The 26,698-nt window shown below is 37.2% G+C and overlaps 1 protein-coding gene across 1 annotated transcript in view; it reads right to left on the reverse strand.

Moving 5' to 3' along the window:
* Positions 1 to 19,155: 19,155 nt before the first annotated feature.
* The window catches only part of gabrb4 (gamma-aminobutyric acid type A receptor subunit beta4), a 111,833-nt gene continuing 104,290 nt past the window's right edge, over positions 19,156 to 26,698 (reverse strand). Inside the window, exon 10 of the mRNA XM_089123438.1 lies at positions 19,156 to 26,474. Coding sequence (XP_088979564.1) covers positions 26,121 to 26,474 — 354 coding nt within the window. The 3' untranslated portion in view covers positions 19,156 to 26,120. The remainder of the gene's footprint in view (positions 26,475 to 26,698) is intronic.

Genomic DNA, 26,698 nt, shown 5'->3' on the forward strand with positions numbered 1-26,698 from the left:
TTCTTTCTACCTAATCTATCCATCTTTCTTTCTAACAAATCTATCCATCTTTCTTTCTACCTAATCTATCCATCTTTCTTTCTACCTAACTAATCTATCCATTTTTCTTTCTAACTAATCTATCCATCTTTCTTTCTAACAAATCTATCCATCTTTCTTTCTACCTAATCTATCCATCTTTCTTTCTACCTAACTAATCTATCCATTTTTCTTTCTAACTAATCTATCCATCTTTCTTTCTAACAAATCTATCCATCTTTCTTTCTACCTAATCTATCCATCTTTCTTTCTAACAAATCTATCCATCTTTCTTTCTACATAATCTATCCATCTTTCTTTCTACCTAACTAATCTATCCATTTTTCTTTCTAACTAATCTATCCATCTTTCTTTCTAACAAATCTATCCATCTTTCTTTCTACCTAATCTATCCATCTTTCTTTCTACCTAACTAATCTATCCATCTTTCTTTCTAACAAATCTATCCATCTTTCTTTCTAACAAATCTATCCATCTTTCTTTCTAGCAAATCTATCCATCTTTTTTTCTAACTAATCTATCCATCTTTCTTTCTAACTAATCTATCCATCTTTCTTTCTTACTAATCTATCCATCTTTCTTTCTAACTAATCTATCCATCTTTCTTTCTAAATAATCTATCGTTCTTTCTTTCTAACAAATCTATCGTTCTTTCTTTCTACCTAACTAATCTATCCATCTTTCTTTCTAACAATTCTATCCATCTTTCTTTCTAACAAATCTATACATCTTTCTTTCTAACTAATCTATCCATCTTTCTTTCTAACAAATCTATCGTTCTTTATTTCTACCCAAGTAATCTATCCATCTTTCTTTCTAACAATACTTTCTTTCTCTTTCTTTCTTTCTTTCTTTCTTTCTTTCTTTCTTTCTTTCTTTCTTTCTTTCTTTCTTTCTTTCTAACAAATCTATCCATGTTTCTTTCTAACTAATCTATCCAGCTTTCTTTCTAACAAATCTATCCATCTTTCTTTCTAACTAATCTATGCATCTTTCTTTCTAAAAATTCTTTCTTTCTCTTTCGTTCTTTCTTTCTTTCTTGATGCTAATAACATGCTAATCATGCTAGCTTTCTGCTAATCATGTTAGCTTCTTGTTAAAAACATGCTAGCATGATGCTAGCTACATGCTAATCATGCTAGCATGATGCTAGCTACATGCTAATCATGCTAGCTTCTTGCTAAAAACATGCTAGCATGATGCTAGCTACATGCTAATCATGCTAGCATGATGCTAGCTACATGCTAATCATGCTAGCTTCTTGCTAAAAACATGCTAGCATGATGCTAGCAACATGCTAATCATGTTATTATGATGCTAGCTACATGCTAATCATGCTAGCATGATGCTAGCTACATGCTAATCCTGCTAGCTTCTTGCTAAAAACATGCTAGCATGATGCTAGCAACATGCTAATCATGTTATTATGATGCTAGCTACATGCTAATCATGCTAGCATGATGCTAGCTACATGTTAATCATGCTAGCTTCTTGCTAGCAACATGCTAATCATGCTAGCATGATGCTAGCTACATGCTAATCATGCTAGCTTCTTCCTAAAAACATGTTAGCATGATGCTAGCAACATGCTAATCATGCTATTATGATGTTAGCTACATGCTAGTCATGCTAGCTTCTTGCTAAAAACATGCTAATCATGCTAGCTTGATGCTAGCTACATGCTAATCATGTTAGCTTCTTGCTAAAAACATGCTAGCATAATGCTAGCAACATGCTAATCATGCTATTATGATGTTAGCTACATGCTAATCATGCTACCTTCTTGCTAAAAACATGCTAGCATGATGCTAGCAACATGCTAATCATGCTATTATGATGTTAGCTACATGCTAGTCATGCTAGCTTCTTGCTAAAAACATGCTTATCATGCTAGCTTGATGCTAGCTACATGCTAATGATGTTAGCTTCTTGCTAAAAACATGTTAGCATGATGCTAACAACATGCTAATAATGTTATTATGATGCTAGCTACATGCTAATCATGGTAGCATGATGCTAGCTACATGCTAATCATGCTAGCTTCTTGCTAAAAACATGCTAACATGATGCTAGCAACATGCTAATCATGCTAGCATGATGCTAGCTACATGCTAATCATTCTAGCTTCTTGCTAAAACATGCTAGCATGATGCTAGCAACATGCTAATCAGGTTAGCATGATGCTAGCTACATGCTAGTCATGCTAGCTTCTTGATAAAAAACACGTTAGCATGATGCTAGCAACATGCTAATCATGCTATTATGATGCTAGCTACATGCTAATCATGCTAACAACATGCTAATCATCTTAACTACATGCTAATCAAATTAGCATCAAGCTAGCTACATGCTAATCATGTTAGATTCTTGCCGAAAACATCTATCTATCTATCTATCTATCTATCTATCTATCTATCTATCTATCTATATTTCTTTCTAACTAATCTATCCATCTTTCTTTCTTTCTTTCTAATCTATCTTTAAAACTTCATTCAAACTTCAAAACTTCAAACGCTCTGGTCCGGCTTTCTCAAGCCAACTTAAAGTTTGTCATCAAACTTTTTTTTCTAGTTCGTCATGAAATCAAGTTCTGACTTGTATGATTTTAATCCATTCACTTTGAAGCAGTATCTATGCTAGTGTAAATTTTAGCTTAAAACAAATGAGCAGTTTTAAGGTCATGATCATTAATGGTTTTTAATCTCCAAAAAATTGAAACAAGTATATTGACTGATCATTCAGGGACACATACACATATTTTACAAGCAAAAATCAAAACAAAAATGTATTCATCTGAATTTTCTCGCTCTATAATACCGGCTTCCTCCACCAAGTCTCAAATCATTGTTCAAAAGCAAAGCCATTCAAACTGCCCAATCCAAACTTCCTATTTAAACAGGAAATACATCAACGCAGAGAAGAAAACGTGCCGTCAAAGTTATGCTTTGTCTTACTGTGGCCAAAAAATAAACAAACCTTTGCTCCAACACACTTTGATTGAAGTCATTCATTAACCAATAAAAATGTAATAGAGCCATTCAAGTATTTTTCTTTTCCTTAGGGAAATTTTATTTGCCCCTTGCGCTTTCATTTGGGCATTCTCTAGTTTGTGAAAACGGTAACACTTTACTTGAAGGGGTGTGCATAAAACTGGTATGACACCTTCATAACCATGACTTGACATGATATATTTTATGCATGTTTATGACAACTGTCATTAAGTGTCTTTTGCTCAATAATGCCATTTGGAATGCAAATGTGACATTGTTTACAATGTCTTTCTTGACATAAAGCATAGCATCATAACCTGTCAGTGTCTTTGTCATGACAATTTCACATTAAATTAAGTTAAAATGTCATGTTGGCTTTGACATTGGCTGTCATGAGGCCATTATAACTGTGTCATGAATATTTTTCCTGACCTCAACTACAGTGGTACTAATTAAATTTGTCATTAAAATGTCATAATGGCTTCATGACAGGCAATGTCAAAACCAACCACCTGACAGTTGAATGTAATGTTAACCAATAAAGCTAGGAGGTTTCTTAAGTTTGATAATTAATCTCCTATGTCATGTTTATGACAGGTTGTGTTGTCTTAGTAATGTCAAGTTGTCATGACAAAGACACTGACAGGTTATGATGTTATGGTTTCATGTCAAGGTGTCATAACAAATAAATCTCAAACATTGTCATATTTGCATTAAAAATGTCATGATTGAGCGAATGACGCTTAATGACAGTTGTCACAAACATGCATAAAACTTCATATTCATAACATGTGTCATGTCATGGTTATGAAGGTGTCATGTTAGTCTTATGCACACCCCTTCAAGTAAAGTGTTACCGTAAAAACACTGTTTTTGAATGACAAAAAAATGAGTTCTTGTTCTTGCCAATAGAGGGTGGTGTTGATTAAAAAAAAACACATTCAACCATCTGTAGCCAGAGCTGGAGGGAGTTAGAGCCAAGTGATGACAAAGACATGTGTGCCTCAGTCAACAAAATGGCTCACATTTCCTGTTCTCCAGAGAAACCAGCCTAGACGTTAGCTGTGATTATATTCCAGCCATATTCGCTCTCCTTATGCTGTGCCATAGTGTGTCACAAACACGAGTGACAAGCCAGAGCATTGTGTAAAGCAAAAATATTAAAATCACAGTGTTTTATTGATGATTTGTGCCACTGTTCCTGTTGAAACTGCTACACATCAAATGAATCCCTTTTCTACTCCATGTCAAATAAAAGCAAAGGCATCTGTCTGTCTGCATGCAATCCACAAGGAAATGCATGTTTGTTTGAATCATGCAATGAAATTACCATGGATTTACAATCATTAGTCTCCTTCAGTGCAATCATGTTTCACATGAAGCGACTGGCAGGCATTTTTGGAGGATCACTATTGAATTGGAAATAAAAATGAACAAATAAGTATGTGTGGGCAGAAGTGGAGGTAGATAGAAAGAGAAAAAAAAATAGATTCACTTGTGCATCAGTGGTCATTTGAAATAGATAAAAGAGCACCAAGTCTTAATATTTTATCAGACGCATTCCTCATCTATTCATCCCACCATGTGTGTGAGAGTGCACTGACTTGTGTGTGTGTGCACGTGCATTTATGCATGCGTGTAATGTGTGCATTGGAGATATGTGGGACAACCTCAAAGGCATGTAATTTTAGTCATACTGCCCAAAGTAAATCTTCATCCTCTCTTTTAAATCTTGAGCAGATACAATTATTTGAATTCAAAATTGTAAAGACACTAATTACTTTAACATACAGTATATGTTAGCAAAAGCTGTGAACATCAAGTGAAATATCAGTACTTGTGCTAACAACATGCAACGCATTCGCATCCTAGGGTGTCATATATTGACGCTTTTGACATTGCGTATACATCCAACTCACATGGCACCCTTATAACATAGCGTCAATATAACGCGCTTTGGTTATGGGTAGGTTTAGGTCTGGGGTAGGGTTAGGGTTAGACCACTAGGAGGCACCTTCTGGCCCATATATATCTGCATCTCATATTAACGCTAAAGGGTGCCATGTGCGTTGGATGTTTATGCATTGTCAAAAGCGTCAGTTAGATGACGCCTTGGGATGAGAATGGGCTGCAACACCATATGCTTTTCCATGAATTGTCTGTCAACACAACACTAGTTCTTGATGGATATGGGTTTTCCAATGCCACCAATACAGATACTGTATTTAGAGAACAGATGGCCAGTGGCTGATAAAGCATGTGTATACAGAATAAAAAAAACAATACACATCCAAATGAGATGGAGAAAATCACAAAATTGTATGAAACAGAACATATTTATTAGTCATTTACAAAACCCACTGATCATCCAAAAATGTTTCTAATTTTCCATCAAAAAAATCGAAACATATACCAAAAAATTAATTAAAGGTAGGCTAAGCAATTTATGAGAGGCTTGCAAGCTAGCCAGTCCCTCCAGAGTAACGCGATTATGCGATCGCTGAATTCCATGCAAAATCAGCCAAAGTCCGCATATTTATGCGGGGGCCGCATTTTTTCAAATACGCCGCACTTTCGCCGCATAAATTGCCGATTTCCGTGCAAAATATGCGGGGCTTGCATTATTTCATAATCCTCACATTTTCGTTGCAAAAAAAGTCACATGTATCTTAGCAAAAAGTTGAAAAATGTTGCGTTTGCTTCACACAAGAGCAGCCATTTCCCCCTGTTTCCATGGGAACGTTATGAAGTGACGCAATTACGCGACGCCAGACAGACTCACGGAGGCGATTGACATCTCACAAATCGAACTCGTATAACTGTCTATCACACGTTCTACCGTCACATCGTTACTTAATAAACAACATAAGATAAAAGAAGTAGCATCAAACAGAAATTACCCGCACACATGGGGTGTTCGAGGCGCACATATAATATAACACTGCAGAGAGTTCAAAAGGGAGCGCGCAGCTCTTAAAGGGGCCACACCTTATTTACACTCGTTACAGTCTGAAATAAAACAAGATGAGAAATAAATATTCCCAGCACTTTCTATGATGTAGTATGCTTGCTTATCAAAGGAAGTAATAAGAAATGCATTACATTAGCCTAGTGAGAACAGGATGTTGGGGGAATCACTTTTTTTCTCTTTTTCATCAAACTGCAATTTTTGCAAGTTCGCTCAATTTTTGCAAATTCCTGCAATTTCATTGCATAAATATCCCGCATATTCCATCGCATTTTTAAAGAAAACGGGCCGCATAATCAATCAATTTTTGCCCGCAACAATCACATAAAAACTCTGTTTTTCTGGAAGGACTGAATACTATAATGGTAAATGTTATATATAAATCGCACATTTTTTCACACATTTTTGGAAATTACCACCACAAAATCAGTCATTTTGATCGCAAAAATCACACAAAAAAATCGTGAAATCCTGGAGGGACTGGCTAGCTTTGAAAGCATAAGATCCCACCCTCCCTTTAGAGTGTCTCCAAAGCCACGCCTCCTCCAAAACACATGAACGCACACAGCAGAGTCAGGAGACAGCGTTAAATTACCTCATGTCTCAAAGCACATAACATTACAATAATAATGTACAAACTACTTATAGAGCACTAACCTGTACCACCTGACTTTAACAGATTCAATTTAGTGTTGATAGTGTTGCCATTGAAACACATAAATCTGAGTCTAAGGATATGAACAACACCACCGGTTGACACTCGGAATTACGGTTACAATATGGCGTCAATGCAGCATGAGCTCCTTGTTTTGTTTCAGGAGGAACTGTAAAAGGCGGCTGCTGTTTGTTTGCTGCTATTCTAAAAGTCTGCATAGCCTTGCAGTACACGCTGATGACGTGTGATGTCTGCGCAAGCAGGGTGAGTGGAGGTATGCAAATACATGTTGACAGGCAAGTAGGACATCGTATCATACTCGGACCGAATGCATTGATTGGACAAACATTTTGTTTTTGGTCCTGAGACTTAATCAAAAGATAGTTTGTTAAAACTTTCAATGAAGACCATGCTTATAATGAATTGTAGCCCATTTATACTTATTTATAAGTATTAATATTCCATAAATATATTTACAAAGACTCATTAAGACCTATACTGCATTATAAGAACAGTTATAGTTACAGTTTTACAATTGTAAAGTCATGCATTTGCTTTTTCAATGTGCATGCTCAATTATATTAATTATCAATTATAATCAATTATACAATACTTTGTAAATGATCACATACAGTATCAAATAGATTCAGATACACCTGTTTACCGTACCAATTAGTGAAATGTGTGCATAATGGTGCGTTCGCACTGGATGCGAATAGCGCATCAGGCGCGAGTGATTTCAATGTTAAAGGGTTAGTTCCCCCAAAAATGAAAATTCTGTCAGTATTTACTCACCCTCATGTTGTTCCAACCCCGTAAGACCTTCGTTCATCTTCGGAACACAAATTAAGATATTTAAGATATTAAGATCACTCCTGCATACTAGTCCATAGGCTTCTTGAGGGAATGACTTCTGTCCTCGAAAAGTCATTAAAGACATTGTTAAAATAGTCCAAGTGACTACAGGGGCTCAATCTTAAGTTTATCAAACGACGAGAACACTTTTGTGTGCAAAAAAACAACAAAAATAACGACTTTATTTCAACTATTCGTTTATTTCTCCCTCTGCGCGAGTCATGTTACTAGTTTAATAGCGTAAGCTTCTGTTATTGTACGTCACACGCATGACCAGCGTCGGCCAATAGTGAGCCTACGTGTGACGTAGCTCTACGCAATCACACTACGTTAACTGACTACAGGCCCATGGAGAAGGAAGTGAATAGTTGGAACAAAGTCGTTATTTTTGTTTGTTTTTGCGCAAAAGTGTTCTCGTCGTTTGATAAAGTTAAAATTGAGCCACTGTAGTCACTTGGACTATTTTATCGATTTCTTTAATGACTTTTCGATCCCAGCAAGAGTCATTCCCTCAATAAGCCTATGGACTAGTATGCAGGAGCGATCTTAATGTCTTAAATATCTTAATTTGTGTTCCGAAGATGAACGAAGGTCTTACGGGGTTGGAACAACATGAGGGTGAGTAACTACTGACGGAATTTTCATTTTTGGGTGAACTAACCCTTTAAGTCAGACAAAAAAAAAATCCTGTGGCGCGAATGAGGCGTAGACCACGGCGCGGTAGACGCGAATACGCCTGGTGCCATTGGCGTATGGCACCAGGCGTATTCGCGTTTAAGCGTCTGGTGCCATTGGTGAATTAAGTGCCTGGTGCCATTGGTGCATTCACGCGCTTGACGCGAATTCGCACCTGGCGCTCGAGTTGAAAAATCTGAACTTTGGCATCAATTTGCGCCGTGTCAACCAATCAGGAGCCTAGCTGCTTGCTGCTCTCACGTGTTGAAGTGTCTGGATGCTTCAATAAATTACTTTGTAAAATGACTAAATGCCTGGTGTGGTTCTAATGCACAACAATGCAAATATTTTATCACTTAAAACTTTATTTCAATATACGAGACATGTTCATTTTATATTGAATGTTATTTATTCCATATCTAGATTATATGAAATATTATTATAATGTAAAGACAACCAACATACATGTGCATAAGTTTGTGTCTGGACGTGAGAGAGAAAAAATCACAGGACAGGTTAATAACTTTTGGAGGCTGGATCTATTCATCATCAAAACAAAAATAAATGACAGATTAGGTGAATGAGGGCGAGGGTGATCCTCGCTCCGATGCGGGACAACAGGTCATCAAACGGGACACGGGACAGGCGGAAGTACCGCTGACAGTGGCCGTCATCCAGGCACAGCTTCTGGAGCGAGTAAATGGTGAAACTCGCCAAACTGGGTTCGCCTCTGAAGGGTCCGATGGACACAAATACGCCGACGACGATCCCCACGCCACTGTTCCGCTCTCCAGAGCAAATACAGAGTGGTGATTCTCTCAATGAATAATCAATCTAGATAAAAAAGATGGCCGCCAACGGGTTTCGATTCTGACGCGCGTGTCAGTTTCACTTTTGATGCGCGAATTAATGCCTGGCTCAGATTACACGTTTTTTTTTGGTCTGTTACGATAGTCACTGTGTCAGATTACGCGATTTTGACTCCTAAAATCTTGTCGTGTCATGGACAAGACACATGTCAGATCCTGACCAGTCATGGAATGCCGTCTTTAACAGCCGACGTGATGTCATCGAGAAGGCGAAACTAGTAGAGAGTGACTTCCGGAAACAAACGTAAACAAACAATGGATGAAGCAGTGAGTGATGTATTGGCTGTCCTGTGTTCAGAAAAGAGTAAAAAAAGAAAAAGAAAAAAAAAAACAGACAATGGACACGTTCCTGGATTGCTTGAAGAGGACAGTATGGGCTGTCAATCCTCCAAAGAGAACTTGAGGTAAAATATTGTTTTCTTATATATTTTTACTTTTAGTTTTAATGTTAGCACCAACGTCTCTCTTTCGTTTTGCCATTTTTGAAAGTTGTGTATGGAAAAGCTTCTGTGCTCCTATTGGTCAAACTCATACATGTGACGGAACCGTCGTGTACGACCGTTAAAAAAATTAAACATGCTAGTCTTTTTGTCGTGATGTCGTGAAGCCCACAAGTGATGTAGGTTGTCGCCCACTTTGACACACTATATGAGATGATACAATCAAATCTTGCGTCCTGACGCCCGTTGTTGTTTACGAGTCCCCACGACCCAATATGTCAAACGGATCGTGCCAAAATCGTGCGAAAACCGTTTAATCTGAACCAGGCATTACACAAAGTGGTCAAGCGTCAAACTAGAATCACATATCCAGTGGAATGCACAGTTAGAGGTCATGAATGGTAATTTTGATTTGTTAAAATCTATATATCAGCCTTCTTAAATCATTCTTAAAAAAATATTCTTGCAGTGTTTTGCTACTAAGTAACTATTTGTATTGAAGATTTCCTATGTTTATTATTTTTTTTCATCATTTAATTACATGAATTATTGTTCATTAGTTACATTTACAAGTAAACAACTTAACATGTGTAATAAGAACATCTTCATGATTTTGTAACATTTGCTTTAGGAAAATTGCATCTTATGTTTTGACTTTACTTAGGACCTACTTTTAGGAAACATTTTTAAAGTCACCATTAAAACAAAATTGATATGTTTTTTTTGTGTGGTAATTTTGTATTTATTATAAATGATTAATCCATGCACATCTTTTTTTTTTTATTGTTTTAATATATGTGCACTCGATTTCAAAATCAAAGTTAACAATGAAATGTTAACCTCTTCAAAACAACATGTCCCGGTGGAGGGTGGGACTAAATATCCTTAATAACTGGCATTCAGATCTGATTCCATTTAGTTAGCAACTTGTTTTGACATACCAAACCTGACAGAGTTCTGCTTTTCAAGATAGAGAAAACGGTTCACAATTCACAGAAACCAGCAGTAGAGCGAAAATGGCATCTTCCCCCTCTTTTTGCTGTTTTTATCTAATTTTTTACCCCTCACCGGAGCAGCCATCAATTTCTGGCCCATGTTAATGCACCTTCTCAATATTTGATGTTTTTTATGGAGTGCTGACAATAGAACAAGGAAATGGCCAGCACATTTCGCTGATCTAGTTCACTGCTCTGCTTCCATCTTCCCAACAGATCTCTGTACTTCCAGCCCCATAAGTGCTTCTCCTCCGCTGGGAACATTTTCAAAGTTTACTAAGGCAAGATGGAGCACAAAAAAAAAAAAAAAAAAAACAACTCTGTGTTTCCCTCAAGGTTCTATACAGTATCTTTCTTTTTCTCTGTCTTGCATCCCCTCCCTCCCTTTAATGCGTCACTGTTTAACTGCATGGACATGAAAAAAAGATAGCTACATTCAAGGAACAAAGTCTCGAGAAAGAGTAGTTATATACATCTTAGTTTCTTGAATGTTCTTCAGGGATAGCTACCAAAGTAGCACAACACCAGATTATTTGCAAAATGTAACATGTTTGTCAAAACTATACAATGTCTTATAAAAAACGTATTTTTTGTCATGACATAAACACAACCATAATATGGTCTGAATCTGTTTGAATCAGTTAAACACTCCTACGCCCAACCTTTTAGCATTTACACAGAGACAATGCAAAAATAAATTCACCAACACCACATGACACCAATTGTGCAGACTAATGAAAATATTTATTTTGTTTTGTGTACTCAAGTCAGTCAAAACTGAGCATTTCACAAAACATTTTCATACAGTATTACTGAACATACCATTGTACTGTAAGCGTACAGTGATACTGTAACATAAATTACATATCCAGTTCAGTACCGAAGGAAAAAAAATCTGTCCACAGGGCCTCATCAACATCACAGGCTATATTTTTATGTGCAAGGCAATATGGGAAGAATCTTTTGGAATGACGTATCCACCCTTGTATGGATGCTTCCTCCATAGCTTGAATGAGGGGCATCTGGTTATAGGACCTCATAAACCTTCTTGCTGAGAAGAACTCCTCGATGGGGTTTAGTAAGGGGGAGTACGGTGGAAGGTATTCAACTGTAAATTGTGGTTGTTGATGGAACCAGTTTTGGGTCAGAGCTGAACGATGGAAAGCTACATTGTCCCAGACGACAATGTATTGCATCTGGTCCCTTTGGTTTTCTGATGTGATAATATTGTTTAATCTGTCTAAAAATGTAAGAATGAGGTCAGTGTTGTAAAGACCCAAATTGGCAGGGTGGTGAAGGACTCTATTCTGTGTAATGGCTGCATAAAGTTACCATTTATGTTACCATTGACAATAGCTGGTGGTACATCTTCCCCTTCTTCTTGCTGTTGTCAGGTTAAATCCAGCCTCATCAATGTATATTAACTCATGCGAAGAGGTGGAAGTAACGAATTACAACTACTGAGATTACTGTAATTAAGTAGTTTTTTCATGTACTTTTACTTTTATAAGTATATTTTTAAGTAATGTACTTCGCTACTTTAAAAATCACATTCGTTACTAAATAGCCTACTTGTACAATTTGAATTCAACAAGTATTCAAATTTTTGACCAGCATTTGGGTATCCAATGGAAATATCTGATCGTGGGCGGGCCAATAAAAACCCCATTTGGACTGGTAAAAAAAAACAGATTTCTGGAGTTTCTGGTATTTTAGAGTTATCAAAGAACTTTGCCGTTATGGACGTGGAGATTCGAGACGCTGAATTCATTGAAAATTCCGAAGAAATACCGAATGACGAGTGCCGATGGCAGCACCTGGAGGAGTTGTTCTTATACAGAGGAAGGAAAGGAGACAGAGTGCATTTTTTTAGAAACTTTGTTTGCCATCTGCAGTGATTTCGGCTTACAAGACTTCAGCCTCTAATCTCAGAGAATACATTGTGGTAAATTTATGTGATAGTTGTTTTCGTTTTTAATGTTGGGTAGACATCACGATAATTTGACTAAAAACATCACTTGAAACAGCCTGGTCTCATTGTTAATATGTAGGTATTTTACGTTTTTGCAAAGATAGAAAACGTACTTTTTAGTACGTTTGGATAGATGCTGAAACGTATAATATAGACGTATCTGCAACATTTAAACGTTTTTACAGCTACAAAACGTAAACTATTTACGTATATTCTATATCATAAAGATATCTGTATAATTTCCCTTTTTACCATTTTATAGATAAATGTAAGATCCTGTAATCCCAAACCTAAACATACCCATTTTATACTTAATATAAAAAAGGATAAAACGTAATGGACAGATGTGTTGGGAAAGGGCAGTTTTATTAACAATATAGCATTAAAATATATTTTGAGCCACCAATCCTACTCCTACCCCTAAACCTACCCATAACAATTCCTTAAAACTACATAACAAACTACAATTATGAAGAAAAACATAACTAACAGACAAGTATAATCACAATAACTTAAGTATTGCGAAAATGTCAAAACCGATACCAAAAGCCGTTCACATGATGAAGCGTTGCAGTCGCAGTCTTCTCTCTGGCAGTATTGTAATAGTTTTGTATGAAGTACAGAGCAGAAATTAAATTACTAATGACAAATCTATGTTAATCCGGCTTCGATTCACGCTTCTCCATTTCAAATGAACTAAACAACTAACTTCATGTCGCAAACTGTGACGAAGCAGGGAAGAGCCAATGAACGTTTGATATCACTGCCGTAAAACATGACGTATGGCTTCTCAAGGGCGCAATTTTTGAATTTGAATTCATCACCAGCGCGGGGTTTGAAATATACGGTCGCTGCTGAGAATGGAGAGATCACGACTGGATAAGAGGCTGAATTAGGAGTTGTTTCTTGCAAACAACTATGGATTCTAAAGATTTGGATTACATCAAACTAATAAAATTGCTGTCTTTTGTGAATTTTTGTCGTGTTTTATAGGAGAAAACGTTTTATGTGTCTCAAGGTAAATAAACTATTACAAAATGGTTGAACGAGTAACGTTGAATGTATTTTTAAGGTTTTATAGTATATTGTTTAACACCATGCAGGCGAAACAAGCAAAATGTTAAAATTTATGAGTATCAATAAATGCGACTGACAACTTCATTAATAAGACAGTGGAATGCAATAGAGTCAAAACATAATGCTACGATATTAATATGCATAAATTGTGATACATACAAATGTGTACGTCGGTGGATTTGTTCATACGTAAATAAATTACGTTTTGTGCTGTCAATACGTAAATATTTTACGTTTTAGTACTGTAAATATGTCAGTATTATACGTTTCTGCGCATATAAAACGTAATTATATACAAGTATGATAGAACACTTTACGTACAAATACATACGTATTCTCATGAGATCACGTTGCTTGAAACATGAGCTTTAGCGTTACCCAGGTGACAGCACATATACAATAAAAAGATTTAGCATTGTAAACTTGCGCTCAAAGTTAGATTGTAAGTCTTTGGCAACACATTGTTTTATTCACATTGAATCCGTGTTTTAAGCTTAGAATGAAGAGTTTAATAATGACTCTTTCATAAAAACAGTCTCTTGCCGTGACCCACTGGCATAACAGTGTAACTGCATTGATTGACAGTCTGTCTAGAACCCCATAAACCTCCATTATATTACTGACAGACAAGAACGGTTTGACCTAAAAATAAAATTGAAAATACTGTATGGCGGAGGACTTTTGTGCTGCATATGATGTTCACGAATCTGAACTAGGAAGAAGGTTTTTTTTTTTTTTAATGTTTTTTACATTTTTTATGGAATCAATGATACATGTCTGTCTGACCGTCGGAACGAACCTAAAAAAATGAGAAAATCGCATTCATGATGATTTAGGTTATTTTATTTCTGTTAGACCTTTGTCTACATTGACGATTAAACTGGAGGAGCTCCCCTGTTCCAAGATGGCGGCTCTATTGACGCATTCGTTCAAATGAACTGCCGTAGCCAAGGCGATATATACACTCACCGGCCACTTTATTAGGTACCCCATGCTAGTAACGGGTTGGACCCCCTTTTGCCTTCAGAACTGCCTCAATTCTTCGTGGCATAGATTCAACAAGGTGCTGGAAGCATTCCTCAGGGAGTTTGGTCCATATTGACATGATGGCATCACACAGTTGCCGCAGATTTGTCGGCTGCACATCCATGATGCGAATCTCCCGTTCCACCACATCCCAAAGATGCTCTATTGGATTGAGATCTGGTGACTGTGGAGGCCATTTGAGTACAGCGAACTCATTGTCATGTTCAAGAAACCAGTCTGAGATGATTCCAGCTTTATGACATGGCGCATTATCCTGCTGAAAGTAGCCATCAGAAGTTGGGTACATTGTGGTCATAAAGGGATGGACATGGTCAGCAACAAGGCGTTGCAACGATGCTCAATTGGTACCAAGGGGCCCAAAGAGTGCCAAGAAAATATTCTCCACACCATGACACCACCACCACCAGCCTGAACCGTTGATACAAGGCAGGATGGATCCATGCTTTCATGTTGTAGACGCCAAATTCTGACCCTACCATCCGAATGTCGCAGCAGAAATCGAGACTCATCAGACCAGGCAACGTTTTTCCAATCTTCTATTGTCCAATTTCGATGAGCTTGTGCAAATTGTAGCCTCAGTTTCCTGTTCTTAGCTGAAAGGAGTGGCACCCGGTGTGGTCTTCTGCTGCTGTAGCCCATCTGCCTCAAAGTTTGACGTACTGTGCGTTCAGAGATGCTCTTCTGCCCACCTTGGTTGTAATGGGTGGTTATTTGAGTCACTGTTGCCCTTCTATCAGCTCGAACCAGTCTGGCCATTCTCCTCTGACCTCTGGCATCAACAAGGCATTTCCGCCCACAGAACTGCCGCTCACTGGATGTTTTTTCTTTTTCGGACCATTCTCTGTAAACCCTAGAGATGGTTGTGCGTGAAAATCCCAGTAGATTAGCAGTTTCTGAAATACTCAGACCAGCCCTTCTGGCACCAACAATCATGCCACGTTCAAAGTCACTCAAATCACCTTTCTTCCCCATACTGATGCTCGGTTTGAACTGCAGGAGATTGTCTTGACCATGTCTACATGCCTAAATGCACTGAGTTGCCGCCATGTGATTGGCTGCTTAGAAATTAAGTGTTAACGAGCAGTTGGACAGGTGTACCTAATAAAGTGGCCGGTGAGTGTATATCTATGGCCATGATATATTTATCTGCATCCTGTGAGTCACATGTTAGCATTAATGTGAAGAAATGGCTAAGATCATGCAGGATGATTTTTATTTATTTATTTTTAATATTTTTGATATGATTAGGTATGAGTGAAATGAATAATGCGAATGCTAATGATTTAACTTTAAAAATTAATTAACTTTTTGTTTTTTTGTCTCTTTTCTTAATTTCAAAAAGACAATCAGAAAGACATTGCAGAGAAAATGTCTAAAACATTCTCATACAGACAACATGAAACATGTGAACTCTTTCACAAAGTTGTCATATCTCAGCCCACCAATTAAAGATTGCCAGGAGAGATGGCCTGCTTTATTCACAGAAGAATGGGTAAGTTACATTAGTGTAGGTGTTATATTTTGATAGTTTGATATTCATAAGGATTTTTTGGTGTATGAATTATTTAAAACTTTAAGAAGGAATTCCAAAGAATTGCTGTGCTCCTGGAGAAAACCTTTATGTGCAAACTAGATGGCTACACGCAAAAGATTTTGGTCTTGGTATTGAAGATCTTGGAGATTTTGAAAGCTAAGGGAGGTGTTGCAGGAGTCAAGATACAGTCACGACTTTGTGCAAAAACTTCTACTTATTGTTCTTCTCAGTGTACACAATAATGGAATCGTGAACAAATTGTACCACCACAATTCACTCATCAGGACTTTCACCCTGTCTGAATTTCTTTCAAATGGCAATTTATACAGTTGTTTCATCAGAACTTGATGTTTAATAAGGACACAGGCTTTTGTTGACAGAGAGATCTGTTGGACATGATTGAAAATAATTTAATGACAATTTAATTTCTCTAAGTCTGATTGCATTATTGGCCAAAACGAGGTTTATGATCTCTTGACATTCAATGTTGGCCAAACAAAATACATGTAGCTTATTGTAAAATGACACAGGAATACATACCAAAACTGTCGATATAGGACATGTGGATTTTCTGTTGACAGAAGATAAGTTTCTCACCCGTGCTCTTGACGAAATATCTGAACAATTGATGTCACCGTGTACCTGCTTAGGTTAGGCTGTACTCTCAGTCCAGCCTCCCACATTGTAGCACGAACTGCATTACACATATTTGGTTTTCTTCTTTGTGAATATCCTACCCCTCCTCCAGGTCTCCCCCTCCTGCATTCTCTCTGGATTCCCCCTCTTCCTGTGACACCGTCCATTTTTGTTGAAGATAGGTAAACTTACATGCACGTTGCCTTTTTATAGTGCTTAATAAACTATAAAACCTTAACCTGATTGGCTTGTCTACATTTGTGTGTGCACACCTGGTGGCTGTGATTAACCAGCTGGTTCATGGGTCTGTTCATTTGAAAGCCTTTGCTTTGAAATAGCAAGGAAATGACATAACTGTAAATAACTGTAATGTAAATGTTATGACCTAATCTAAAGTAAAAAAAAAAAAGCATAAAAAAAATTCTAACTCTTTACATATGAGTTAATTAAACAATAACAATTTAGTTAATTACAGTGATGATGAATTAAGAACTTAATATATAAACTATTAATACATTATATTAATTATATTAATACATTAATCCAGACTAATGTTGATATGGGGCAAAGATTATACTCTTCCAGCTGTGGTTGTGATGGTACTTTATTCAAGACCAATGGTTTCTGGCGCGAGGTGTATCTTTAGTATTGTATTTACGATATATATATATACTCACCGAAAGGAGTATTAGGAATGACCACCTTTCGCCATCAGAACTGCCTTAATTCTACATGGCATTGATTCAACAAGGTGCTGAAAGCATTCTTTAGAAATGTTGGTCCATATTGATAGGATATCATCTTGCAGTTGATGGAGATTTGTGGGATGCACATCCAGGGCTCGAAGCTCCTGTTGCACCACATACCAAAGATGCTCTATTGGGTTGAGATCTGGTGACTGTGGGGCCATTTTAGTTCAATGAACTCATTGTCATGTTCAAGAAGCCAATTTGAAATGATTCGAGCTTTGTGACATTATCCTGCTGGAAGTAGTCATTAGAGGTACATGGTGGCCATAAAAGGATGCATGGTCAGAAACCAGGCTGTGGCATTTAAACGACGCCCAATTGGCACTAAGGGGCCTAAAGTGTGCCAAGAAAACATCCCCCACACCATTGCACCACCACCACCAGCCTGCACAGTGATACAAGGCATGATGGATCCATGTTCTCATTCTGTTTACGCTAAATTCTGACTCTACCATCTGAATGTCTCAACAGAAATCGAGACTCATCAGACCAGGCAACATTTTTCCAGTCTTCAACTGTCTAATTTTGGTGAGCTCTTGGAAATTGTAGCCTCTTTTTCCTATTTGTAGTGGAGATGAGTGGTACCCGGTGGGGTCCTCTGCTGTTGTAGCCCATCCGCCTCAAGGTTGTGCGTGTTGTGGCTTGCTGCTACATACCTCGGTTGTAATGAGTGGTTATTTCAGTCAAAGTTGCTGTTCTCTCAGCTTGGCCCATTCTCCTCTGACCTCTAGCATCAACAAGGCATTTTCGCCCACAGGACTGCCACATACTGGATGTTTTTCCATTTTCGCACCATTCTTTGTAAACGCTAGAAATGGTTGTACGTGGAAAATCCCAGTAACTGAGCAGACTGTGAAATACTTGGCCCATCTGGCACCAACAGCCATCCCACACTTGAAATTGCTTAAATCACCTTTCTTTCCCATTCTGACATTCAGTTTGGAGTTCAGGAGATTGCCTTGACCAGGACCACACCACTAAATGCATTGAAGCAACTTCCACCATGTGATTGGTTGATTAGATAATTGCATTAATGAGAAATTGAACAGGTGTTCCTAGTAATCCTTAATGTTTGTGTGTGTGTATATATATATATATATATATATATATATATATATATATGAAGAGTTCAGATGCAAAAGCCTCTAAATGCCATTTGAAATTTTCTTCTTTAATGATGATTTTTATCAAACTTGTATATTTAAGTTCAGTAATTTCACTTAAATAACAATTAATAGATAATTATCATTGCCATTTAAGTGAAATCACTGAACCTTTAATACACAAGCTTGATAAAAATGATCATTCTAGAAGAAAATTTCAAATGGCACTTAGAGGCTTTTGCATCTGAACTCTTCATATACAGTATATATACACACATTTATATATAGACATATTTCTCTTCCGCAGCCCTTAAAAAATACATAAAAAACAGAAAGGAAAGAAAATGACAATGTGAAGACCTGCAGTAGACTTTTGTTAAAATACTTTGAATGTACATCATGTTCTTTCATCATGTACTTTGAATACTTACATCATGTTCTAAAAACATACATGATTTACCATTTGGGGACTAATTAGCTTAAACCAACAGCCAAAAGAATAGAAAGGCAACTGTTAGTCCACAAATGGCAATTGAAAAAGACTTCTGCGCTGTCATTATTTACTGTATAAGCCTTTATTTGTAAAAAGTCAGTTGGTTACTTATAACCCTTTTTTGTACCACATACTGTAACATCTTGTATTAGTAAAAAACACATTTTGCTCAAACACCTAGAAAAGCTGACCGACACCATTACATTAATTGGCACTGACAAAAAGTAAAAGAAAGAAAAGGGGAAAAAAGTAAAGAAGAAAATACAACCTTTTTACTTTACAAATGTTGATTTCATGAAGACAAATCATACCCCCAAATGGATCGTCATAAATCATCACACCTCAATAGTTCAACAGAATCAAACCAAGAGCTTAATGAGAACGAAACCAGTACAACACAAAAACAGAATGCATTTTACTTTTTAGGGCAGGATGTAAAGTAGAAATATATTTCCTTTCTATGAGAAAACATCAACAATAAGAGTTAACCATTCATTTAAAGAATACAACAAATACAGGCAACTAGAAATGAAACAAAACAGTATAAATAGCGACTGAACTCTCAAATTAGGTATGAAGAGGTTGCCCTAGATATTTGCCAATTTGTATTTATTTGTATTTTTTGAGGATTTTCACTTTAGGTTAGTCCTTAACTTGTGTGTGCTGTGTTTGTGTTATAGTTCGCTTTATCGGTAACGCTATCCTGGTGCAAAGAAAAATCAGCACAGCAAAGTTACTGGCCCATACATTTTAACAAACTCCGAGAATTTGCTTTGCCAGTCGTGCATTCTCATGGCATGAGACTTTAACTTGCTGTTTTGTTCAACAAGATGTAAGCAGGTCTAGTCTACTTTGAACTAATGGCTTAATAGGTGTGTCTATCTACTCTCAACTCTATGTGATATATATATATATATATATAAAAAAAAGCAAGAGAGGATGAAAATGTGCATATTTTTCGCATATTTTTTTATGATGAATTCCATGAATCATTTTCTCCGTAATTCTCCTTTTCTAATATAGAGAGTATTTGTCTTTTTCATTTTCTATATTTAATTTAAGATTTACAGTGTTTGGTTCGATCTCTGTGTACAAGAAGAAGCAAAAAGTATCCTTCCCTTGTATGTGAGTGTGATATGAATCGCCAATTTTAGAATAGAAAAGAAATTATGAAAATAAACCTTTCTGAAAACGTAAGACATGCAAAACAAAACCGGTATCTTTTTGTGAGTTTTTCTCCTCTTCTTTTTCTTTGTTCTTTTTTTTTTTTTTCTTCAGAGATAGGTTTTGTTTGCAGAAGTTATGCCGGTGCTGCAAAAGCTGTCCATGCCAGTAGCATTGAGGCTAGCTGTTATTACCAACTGCCCTGTTTTGTTCATGCATTAAGAAATATAAGTGAAAGATATCATATTTACAATACAATTCACATGTAATTACACATATACACAAGAGGCAAGAAAAATTCACATTAAAATCAGTTCAACAGTTTTTGTACTTCCTTTTCTCCTGCTTCATGGGTGGATGTAGCAAAAGACAAAAACAATGTACTCGAGTAAAAGCTATTCGATGATTTGTTGGGTTATGTTAATGGTATGGAAATGTGGAAGTGAGCATATGGGGTGATTTGTATGAAGTGCGTAGATAATTATGTCCTCCATTGTCAACAGAACACATTAGCACCCTCCCACCCCCCACCCACTAAGTTGTGCAAAGCTCTTTTAAAAAAAGAACAATAAAAAATAAGACAACATATTTATCTAAAACTGAAGCAAAGTGCAAGGCAAAAGGAAAATGCGTCTCCTGTCCCCTAACCAGATTTCAAATTACACCGAAGAAATCATTAGTTGAGTCACATTCTCCAAAAAACAATCCCATCCATACTCAAGAGCATGCTACCTTTACACAGTTCTGATCTAAAATCTCTTGGTTGTCCTAAATTCCCATTATATAACACCCATCTTAATAGATGGAGTCTTGTTGTTTTTGTGTGCCATAACAGTGTATCTATGTTTGAGCCGCTATTCTTCAAAGAGTGTGTTACAAATATAGACATGAAGGGCCCATTTCTTTTCAAACACAGTTTTAAGGTGGCAAATAATGGCCAAATGCTATAAATTATGCACGCATCTTAAAATGGTCCCAACTGAACCCTTTTTTGCTCTTGACTCGCTAAAAGAGTTAATTAGCAGCAGTTTCTGTCACAAATTTAAACTCATTCGACACATTCTTCGACAGACCAATTCATATCTTACAAAACAAATACACAACAAAAAAAAAAGGAATAAAAAAATAACTACCCATGCAGATTCAGTCTGCATGTGATTTATTTTAAAATTAAGTTTACAAAACCTAAATTGTTTTAATAAGAAAAAAAAAAAGAAAAAGAGCAAATTCAACATGGACTGCCATGATGGTATCATCACCCTTTCTAACCGATTGCTGCTACATTTATCTGAGTATTTTCGCAAATGACCCTTGTAAACTGGCAAATTGGTTTTTAACAACAATTAATCTATCCTAGCACTGTGATGAAACGGTAAACTTTCAAATAAAATCTAAAATGCTAGAATGATTTGTTGCATCTACCTCAGATAGTGAAACGTGAGAGTTACCCTAATATCTAGAATGTATTTTCAGAGCAGCAACTTGTGCCATTATATATATATATATATATATATATATATTTTTTTTTTTTTTTTTCTGATACAGCTGTCAGTGTATACAGGTTGCAGACTTAGCAAACTGGTCAAGCAGGCTAACTATAAATAAATTAGCAGTTAGACTGTGTCCAGTTTATAGGAACATTTTGTTCTGCTACTTGCCATTCTGATGTGAACTACTACACTAGCCATGTTTCCACTCACAAAACACAGAACCACATTTCTTGGATAAAACGCTAAAATAACTTGTGTGTGTGTGTGTGTGAGAGAGAGAGATATATTGAGTTGCAATCACAAGAAATACACTTTGCAATATGGAAGAAAGTCTATATTATGCAATATATAGTCGCAACTGGGAGATTGCCCAGTCAGGCCACAATTAGTAATATCATAATTATGACACAATTACAGAAAATAAAGTTGAAATTGGAAGATAAAAGTTGCAATTATGCTAGATTATAAATGATGTTAGATATAAATGTGCACTTAACACAGGGGTAGGCAAGTTCGATCCTGTCCAGCAGAATTTAGTTCCAACCCTAATCAAACACACCTGAAAAAGCGAATCAATGTCTTCAGGATTACTAAGGCTAAAGGCAGGCGAGTTTTTTTTTTCAGTGTTGGAGCCAAACTGCAGGACAGCGGCTCTCTGGGACCGGACTTGCCTACCCCTGACTTAACAGATTAAAAAGATTTATATCTAGGCGTACATTTAAAAGTGAGAAATAAAGATGCAATTATGAGGAATTAAGCCACAATTACCTTATCTTATTTTATTACTTTGAGGTCTGACAAATTAAAAGACCATGCAATCCTAAACCAGTAAGTATTTGGTTCTACACTTTGTGGTTCTGAGGTTAAGCTGTGGAAACATTGAGAAAGTACCTGGGTGAGACATTTGAGGGAACTAATTTGTCACTATATTATCCTTTAATGCTCTAGAACTGAATCTTACCCCAAATGTCCAATGATCAAATTATAATGATCTGTAACCATGTTTAAGGCTTGAATTGAGTTGAAAGAGAATCACTCTCTCATGAACTTTGTTGTAGTTGCATTGTATTGCTCATAAATATTTCATGAAAATGCTTAGTGATCTTGTTAAGGCAAATCTTGCAGGGACAAATGCCCACAATCCAGAATCTTTCCAAAAAGCTGTTCTAGCCGTAAGCTCACTGTGAATAAACAGAGTGCTGGTGCTACAAGAACATGTTGATGATCAACACAATATCCACTTTAACAAATGCAACATCCAGCATGTCTCAGTGGCACAGTATGGCTGCATTAGCATGTTGCTAATCCCTTCTCGATTGAAATATTCAACCCTTGCCTATCGTGATTGGTCAGGACGCATGGACCAATAGTGATTCAGGTTACCCATGTTTGACAATAAACAGAACATTAGTGAGAAATACTGCATAGTGCCAGCAAGTCTACTAAAAATGTATGAAGCTATGTAGTAAATGGGCGCTAACTTATGTGCATTGTACTAACTACTAAGAATTTCGAAGAATTCTCACGAATAAAATACCTAATCACAGGTTATGATTATGATATACTGTATGCATTTATTTTTTTTGCTCTATTATCAGTCGCTCCGAGGGAAAAATTAGAGCGCCTATTAACACCGATTGATAACTTAGAGCAGTAATATCTAATACAAAAATATATCAACATCATTTGAATTGTACAGTTCTACCAGTTAATAGTGGTTGGTGCTCAAATGAAACAATGCACTGTCTATCCCACCTTTTCCAATGTGTCAAAGGCAGTGCAAAAATCTTCCTTCTAGCTGATCTGGTTCCCTTGAATACAAGAAGAGAAATGTTGGCTAATGGCGGAGCTGGCGTTTTCAACTTATCGCTAAACTCGTCTACAACACTGCACTAGTAACGGTGGGTTTATATTGTAGCTTAAATGGTCTGGTCTACATTGTAACTTCATATCTAAACAGTAGAGATTAAAGGAGTATACTAACGATACCAAATCAGTAACTAAATACTCTGCCTTTGAACCTTCATTTGGCAAAGCATTGCAGCATCTTGAATGCCAACTGAGAGTTGTAATTGGCCAAGGCACCCCCATAACACTCATAGTAACTAAAGTTACTCATGAAAAGCACTCTGACCTCCATCCTCTTTTAGTGCAGATTTGCGCTTAACTTAATTGCTACACTGTGCATGCATCTGTGCATGTCTCGCTTTGCACTGAGAGTACTAGCTCCCTTGCACAGGTGTTATGGTCGTGCTCACAAAATAACAAATAATAACACAAGAAGTGGAAATCCCTCTAGGTAACATAGGACTTTGCCAGTACATTGAGGTACAGTCTCCTATTCCTTCATAGTTTCTCCATGGAATGAGTGATCTTTTGGTGATTTGATGGTTGGTTCACACCTGTAAGACTGTCGAGAGGTCTGGTGCGGGGATCGAGAGCCAAGGGACTTTGTTAAGCCCTGAGGTCTGAGGCCTGCTCAGAATATCCTCGTCAAGAAACTCAAGCAAGTCAGGGGCTCTCGTGTTCCCAAGGCACCACCGGACCCTCCTCGCTTTCAAATGTCCCCTTCAGCAGTTCAGTTCTCATCCACATCTTCGAGAACTGATCCAACATTGCTTTGAGAAGCATTTGTTTGGATGCTTCAACTCATTGAGACATCTAGAGACTACCATAAAGAAGATTTGAATGAATATGGATGGTGGATGAATTGACATGTGAATTTGAGTTTGTGGTCACCTGGAGATAGAGAAAGATCAACGAAGCTGAGGTAAATCATAACGAGACAAAGGCCAAAATAACTGATGGTGGGTGAATCAGAGGTAAATGGTAAAAAAGAGAAATGGATTATAGGCCTTTTTGGTTGTCACTTCAGTTCATGGCTTTTATCGTACATGTCATTTTGCCCCGAAAAGACTCAGAAGCATTTTTTTTTCCTGATTATGCTGATGTCATTCATCTTTGAGATTCATTCCCAAGATGCAAAACGTCAGAGCTGTGGGTGGGTCTGCAGTGCTTAAAGTGAAAGGTCAAAGATCAAGGGTCATCTGGCCCTCTTTCACTGATTGATGAACTGAGGACACATCCTTCAGGTTTCAGACAGGCACATTTAGAGAAACTAAAAACATCAGAGTATATCATTCTTGGGATGGATCACTACAATGACTGAATATATACAATATCAGGTCACACTATGATGTCAGAGTGGTTGACTTAAACATGAAACAGATAAAAACATGGTCACATCCCCTGTTGAATACACATTAATCTTTTCTTTCCTTAATTTTTTTTTTACATTTTTCACATAGTTGATGGACTAAGTTCAAATCCAAGTGCTAAAGAAACGCCACAGCTCACTAAGGGTTTCCCTCCATTCCAAACAACACAAAGCTCTACAAGATGTTCATGAGTACTGTATCAATAGAACAGATGAAATGCACTATAGGGACAAGAGTAAAGAAAGAACACCAATACTACCTGACCATGGCAATAAGGCTACTGAATGAATGAATGTACTCTCTCTTTTTTTCATTTTCTTAAATTCTTGATGAATGAAGCATACTAGTGGCTTATAATCTATTAATGAACTACCTCTAGAACGTGTTTAGGTGTCGCCCTCCAAAATCATGAGCCCAAAAATGAAAGAAAAGATAATTAGCAAAAAAGAGAAGAGAGAAAATGAAATGCACTGGGACACTGGGCAGGATGCACTGGTTAAAACTCAAGATGGCCGTCCAGTGTAAACCATTGACCAGAGCTGAGGTCCGATAAAGAGAATGCTTGTCACTTGCAAAATCAAGGAATGACACATAATTGCAAAAGAGGTTGCTGTACAGTGTAGAAACGGACAATTCCGTGAGGATGGGGAAAGCAGTGGATCGGGTCTGGGGTCCTGCTCGGTTGACTCTCCCCGAAATGCTCAAGCCACTTCTGATTTCATGAGCTGCGGTTACGAGAGGCTGATTAAAGTATCGATAAAAAGCCGATGAGTCGTTCAGATGTGTCCTTTTTCTCTTGCGATCTTTTCTTTTGGCGAAAATATCATGCAGTCTTTAGTTCCGTACCCTCAAACAAGGGACTGATGCTTGTTATTTGTTTGTTTCAGAAGGAAAAGAAATTCAAACACTTGAAATGTTTCTCTTGTAATATTCTTAAACATTCAAGTCATTCTATATAATAGGTTTTTTTTTTTTTACACCAGAAAAGTCCTTTCGATTTTACACACGCGTGTGTATATAGAAATATAATATATAGAAATATGCATATACATATGTATCAACTTTATATGTGTACACATATTTTCCAATTGTATCAAAGCCAATTCAATGTGCTCTCAAAATATGGCCCATGTTTCCTAGGGGAACGCATATCAATTCACATAATACAACCAATAGATAAGGTTGAAGAATCCAAAAGTGATAGGAAAAATGACCCGGGACCACTTGTCAATGGTGCTAACATCCGTCAAGTTGGGGATTTTGAGCTTCAGCTTGGACGAGCGCCTCCTTAGCCGGCAGTTGGCACGACTGCGCATGGCGCTGCGGTCCAACGAATGGTGGCTGAACCCGTCCCGTGAAGCCATGGGCTTGCGGAACTGCACTCCGGAGCTGTCAAAGGACATGACAGAGTTCCGTGAGTCACTGACGCTGCTGCCTACGTCGGATGGCATCACTTCATTGTTCATCTCCAAAGTGGTGAGAAGAATGTTTCCGTAAGCATCCACCTTGAGGCAATAAAAGACAGAGAGGGGTGGTCATGAGCAGCCACAGGAAGCGGATAGCCCTAAACTGTCTCAAATAGCATTCACTTCCATTCAAACTTGCATGCGGATGCGATGATGATGTGATGTGACAGTTATAACAAACTTCACTTGGGAAGACGTCATTCAAAATGCGATGGCTGACACACGGACACACACACACACAGAGAAGTTAATGACAATATTTC

Source organism: Pimephales promelas, chromosome 19, assembly GCF_988280905.1.
Source record: "Pimephales promelas chromosome 19, fPimPro1.hap1.1, whole genome shotgun sequence".
In the NCBI taxonomy this organism is placed as follows: Eukaryota; Metazoa; Chordata; class Actinopteri; order Cypriniformes; family Leuciscidae; genus Pimephales; species Pimephales promelas.